This window comes from Epinephelus fuscoguttatus, linkage group LG5, assembly GCF_011397635.1.
Source record: "Epinephelus fuscoguttatus linkage group LG5, E.fuscoguttatus.final_Chr_v1".
Classification (NCBI taxonomy): domain Eukaryota; kingdom Metazoa; phylum Chordata; class Actinopteri; order Perciformes; family Serranidae; genus Epinephelus; species Epinephelus fuscoguttatus.
The window spans coordinates 36,674,090-36,679,595 of record NC_064756.1 but is presented as its reverse complement, the minus strand read 5'-3'; the positions used below and the strand labels follow the sequence as shown (position 1 = coordinate 36,679,595).

The following is a 5,506-nucleotide window of genomic DNA, read 5'->3' as shown; positions in this document are numbered from 1 at the left end:
CCATTCATAGCTTGTAAGTTGACTTTTGAGCATATAATGCCTTACTGCTATATTTTCAAAAAGAAAAGAAAAGAACAAGAAAAGAAAAATTCAGTCAGTTTTGTTGCTGGAGGATTCTGGGATAGTTATTTGTCCGGGTGGCCCCGGTGTAGCCTCCGGCCAATATACAGCACGCCAGGGGGCCACATTGGCCTTTTTGCTGGGCCCTTCCTGGATCCCAACACGGTATTCAAATGACAGGAGCGGGGCGGGACCCGCCAGCACCTTATAAGTGGACGACGTCCAAGTTGCTTCACTGTATTTGCGAGCTTCACCTCCGCCTGCCTGTTGCGTCCCGAGGCCCCCGTGGACAGAAAAAAAAACGGGCCAGAGGAAGAAAAAGCCAATATCTGCTGAGCAATAACAAGATTAATGTTATGAAACAATGGATGACTGACAAATAAGAAATATTGACTTTACTATCTCCAGGAGCAGAGCGTCACATCACTCTTTGACTTTTTTTTCCTCACACATTTTTGACTTAAGCTTTTTTTCTCCCTGTTTCTTGGCAGAAAAAAAGGAGACAGTTTCGCATTTGGCTTTTTTCGCCAAGAACTTCCAGCTTTGCGAAGGATTTTCTATTTATTTTTAAGATTTAAAAAAATTCTGGTCTTAGATAAGCCTTTCTCCTCCAAAGACTTGTATTGGGGATGTTGAGCTCTGTGAAGATGGAAGCACATGATCTACCTGAGTGGAATACTTTCTACAGCGAGGCCAGTGAGGTAAGGACACAAAATAACAATGATAACAAATTACATTATTTTTATTTCTTTACGTTGTTTGCAGCGGGATAAATCGCAGGTTTTTGTTGAAGATGAAATAGAGAGGAAAGATTTTATTTGCGCACATTTGAGAAGGACTCGGAAAAAAACAGACGTAATCCTGTGATAAAAGTTAATGAGAAATGTTTTTACAGTCATCACTCACTCATATGGAAATATTGAAGGGGAACCATAAGAATTGAATTAAATTTAAGTAGGTCTATGATAGAGTAGCACTGAGTGTCTAGACGCACATCACAGTTTTACGGGGATAATAATAATATGGAGAAAAATGACAAAAAAGTACCCCCCCCAAAAATCCATATATATTTTTCTTCTGCTAAGATCCTAATAAGAACATTAGCGAAAACTTATTGAAAAACAAATTAACAAGAAACAAACAGCAACAGGTATTTTCACACCAACATATTATTTCGATTTTTGGTTTTAAAAAAATATTGATACCTAACATAAGTATAATTATTCGGGTTGTATGTTGTTCACTAAATTATTTTTTCAAGTTATTCGCTCGTGAGAAGACTTTCTTCCTTTGTCTCCCCGAGCGTTGCGACACTTGAGGTGTAAATGTAACGTGACTTTTTTTTTCTCTCACTAATTCAATTAGAGTTAATTCCATCAGCAGCTTCAGTTCTCACCTCGCCTCGACCTGATGAAATTACCGAGAAGAAAGAGTCTGATAATATTTAACCAGCGATCATTAAGCGGGCCGAGATATCCTCTGTCCCCCGCGGATTTTACCAACTACTCTTACAGAGATTTCACAAAAAATAAATAACACGGTATTCTTCATCTTCGACAAATACAAAAAGAACAGAAAATAAACTGATTCCTCTATCTTAGCCACAACAGTGATCATTTGGTTCGCTTGTTTTTTCCACGGAAGCAGCGGAGGAGGCCGTTTGAACCGAGAGGCACCATGACGCGCTTTTTACGCATTTTCAGGTTAACATCGCTGTGTGAAATCCATGTCCTCTCCCTGCGCACTGAGAGCTTCATTGTGCATTGATAAGGAGTCACTTTTAAAATGGAGAGTCAGACCGCTTGACTTTCACATTTAAACATTCACTTTAGTGCGTTAATTAAAATAAATATCACTTAAAATCCTACAGAAGTATTTATGCTGTTTGTTTTCTAAATGCCAAAAATTAAATATCGAAATTAGTGAATTATATTTAAATATTAAACTGCTGTTTAATGTATGTCACCTGTGTTTTCTTGAGTGAGTGAATAACCATATGTTGTTGTGCATCTCTTTTCCTTCAGATGTATTCCTCTCCCAGCACCATGAACTCTGGTCTGGGCTCCATGGGCTCCATGGGCACCATCAACAGCTACATCAATTTGAACCCAGCCACTGCCTCCCCTGCAGGCATGAACATGGCGTACCCGAGCTCCAGCCTCAGCAGTTCCCCGCTGGCGTCCATGGGCTCCGGGCCCAGCCACATGTCCCTCTCCCCAGTGGCCTCGTCCCTCAGCACAGGCCCTCTAACCCAGCTGGGCCCTGCTGCTCCAGGCTCCCTGGGCTCCTTGTCTCACTACCAGAACATGGGTCAGTCCATGAGCCAGCTGGGATATGCCTCCACTGCAACCCTGAGCCGGGCCGGGCCTAAAGAGATTCCCCCAAAGCCCTACAGACGCTCCCTGACCCATGCCAAGCCGCCATACTCCTACATCTCCCTCATTACCATGGCAATCCAACAGAGCGGCAGCAAGATGCTCACCTTGAATGAGATCTACCAGTGGATCATGGAGCTGTTCCCCTACTACCGTGAGAACCAGCAGCGCTGGCAGAACTCCATTCGCCACTCGCTCTCCTTTAACGACTGCTTTGTGAAGGTGGCTCGCTCACCTGACAAGCCCGGCAAAGGTTCTTACTGGACTCTGCACCCGCAGTCAGGCAACATGTTCGAGAACGGCTGCTACCTGAGACGCCAGAAACGTTTCAAGATCGAGGAGAAGTTGGCAAAGAAAGGAGGCAAGAACCAGGAGGGGAGCTCAGGGAAAGGAGGCCATGGTGGAGATCACCTGGTGGAGGATCACAGCCCCACAGGAGGATCAGAAGGAGCTGACTCCACTCACTCAGACAACTCCCACCCAGGCTCCTCTGATGACCAGCCGCATCCCAGAAACTCCCTGGTTCCACTAGACTGCCCTCCGCTGTCCTCCTCACACCTCCACAGCCCGCCTGTTTCCCTGACGCCCTCTTCCTCCACCTCGTCCTCCCTGTCCCTCTCAGCCACCACCTCCTCTAACCCGCTCCTTCACTCCCAGTCTTTAGTGGGTAGCACCCACCTCCTGCCCAGCACCATGCAGCAGCACATGGACCTACAGAGTGATGCTCTCAAGTCCCTGGACCCCCACTACAACTTCAACCACCCCTTCTCCATCACCAACCTCATGTCCAATGAGCAGAAGATGGACCTTAAGTCCTACCAGGACCAGGTGATGGCCTACAACAGCTACACCAGCTCTCCTGTGGGAGCCAAGCAGATCTACGACAGCCCAGGCCCAGCCACCATGGACTCAGGCGCTTACTACCAAACTCTGTACAGCCGCTCGGTGCTCAACGCTTCCTAATATGGACACTCACCCCCAAAGCACACACACCTGTCTGTAGAGGTGAGCCAAGATAGAGACGTCTCTTTCTTTCTGCCTTTTCTAAAATGGACACCCCAGCTCTCTCTGTCTTCCTCTTTCTTTCCCTCTCCCTCTCTGGCTCACATCCACTGGAAGAGACTCACATCTAAAATGGCTGCCGTGTCTGAGGGACCAAAGAACAGTTTATATTTTCTTTTACCAACTATGAAGAACATGGAGACTGGTTGGTTACATAGAGGACAGAAAATGTAGCTGATAAGAAGTCTTAACTGATGAAGAAAACATTTGACTGGAGTCAGATTGTGTCACATTGTGTCTCTGCCTGTCGCAGGAGCACTGCACGTGGTGAAATTGGCTTTGTACAAAATGTAAATAGAGGTAATGCGAGGGGGAAAAGGATATTTGCATTTATTTATAAAGGGAATAAATTTTAATATATCTTGTATAGCGCTCTGTTGACCAGTTACAACCCAAATGTGAGGGGTTTTTTTAAATCCAAAGATGGAGAAGCGAGTTTCAGGTTACTGCTTCAGGCAGGTGTTACTGCAGACGGAGACAGTTTTTTTTGTGTGTGTGTGTGTTACAGCATTTCACAGTGCGTCCATCATTTCTGTCATATCAGGCATTTGTCAGTGTAAATGTAGCTGATGAAGTCTGTATTTTCACAAAATTGGTTTGTTATTTTGGTTAATATGAAGACAAAAAAAGCCATTTTGTCCTCGCTGGAGCACAGAGGAAATAGAAGCTAAAACAATCTTCTGCAACGAGGCAAAGTAACTGTGGTAAAAACTAGAAACCATGTTGTGTGTATGTTTTTGTTACCTAGAAGAGAGCATTAAAACGAAATGCTTATTGGCAGACTGTAACATTTTGAATAACAGACAGCTGGTGCAGTGCATGGGGGAGTTCAGTCAGTTACTAAAACAGTGGAAGGGAGGAGAGATGCACTATGGGAGGATTTACATACAGTACTTTGCACTATGGAGCTCCCACTGGCCAGGTGGGCTAATAGTGTGTGTTTGTGTGTGTTACAACAATGCTAAGGAACACCCCCTTACAATGTCAATGCATCAGCTCAATGGGATCAGTGTAACAATGTCAAAGGGTGTCAAATAACCCTTGCTGTCCAAAAAGTGCCTTTTCTTCAAATGACTACTGATCTGCTAAGAGATCAATGTATCGATCTATTGAAGGATTATTCTGATAATTAGCAGAGGACGCAGAAGTTTCAGGTCACGTGATGTCCTTTGTGGAGCATATTTTAGTTTCAGAGATAATGTCTTTTATTTAAGCTATGTAGCTTTTCAAACTTTGAAAGTGTGCTGACATAATATATTGTTTTTTGTTGTTATTTCTGTTGGTTTTAAATGTGATATGAATGATTAACATTTCATTTTTCTTATTAAAAAGGCAAAAAATATGGGGAGAAATGGTGCATTTGGTTTTTTTTTTCTCATCAGTAATAATCTGAAAGAAGCTAATCAAACCTTAAAAGCTCTTCCACCAGACGTTTAATGTTAAAATCTGTATTTTTTAATGGGGATAGGTTATCACAAGCTTAGTTTGTTTCCAAATACTTTCCCAAAATTTCACAAAATTATAAATAAAAGATTACGTCTTTCAGGATTTCACATGTAAAAAATTACATAAGGCCACTTGACTTTCGCTATATTTTTTAAGAAATCTCACAGAATGCAAGGGTTCATCATTTTCTGGACATATTTGGATCATATGTAACCCTTGCCACATTTTTTAAAGTTTAAAAATTGTCTCGATCACGTGGCGTTGCTAACAGGACTTTGATGACTCGTCAGGGTCAATCAATCAATCACAACTCTTTTTTTTTTCACCTGTCTCATGAGGCGGTGCTACAGGAATAGCAGCGTCTTGTTGAAACAGCTCCTGACCAAATGACTGTGGTGTGTGACATGTAGGACTGGTAGACTAAACACGGCTGGATCACACTGAGAGCCTCAAAGCAGACCTCTGCACAGGCCATCGGCCCGGGCGGCACACACACACACACACACACACACACACACACACAGCGAGACCGGGACCGCTCCAAAAACGACTGACCTGCCTCT

General features: G+C 43.6%; 1 protein-coding gene across 1 annotated transcript; it reads left to right on the top strand.

Moving 5' to 3' along the window:
• The first annotated feature begins 312 nt into the window (after positions 1-312).
• Positions 313-4,840, top strand: foxa3 (forkhead box A3). The gene is made up of 2 exons (XM_049577220.1): positions 313-761; positions 2,085-4,840. Exons 1-2 carry the CDS (start codon positions 690-692, stop codon positions 3,396-3,398), a joined length of 1,386 nt encoding a protein of 461 aa, XP_049433177.1. The 5' UTR covers positions 313-689; the 3' UTR covers positions 3,399-4,840.
• The last annotated feature ends 666 nt before the right edge of the window (positions 4,841-5,506 follow it).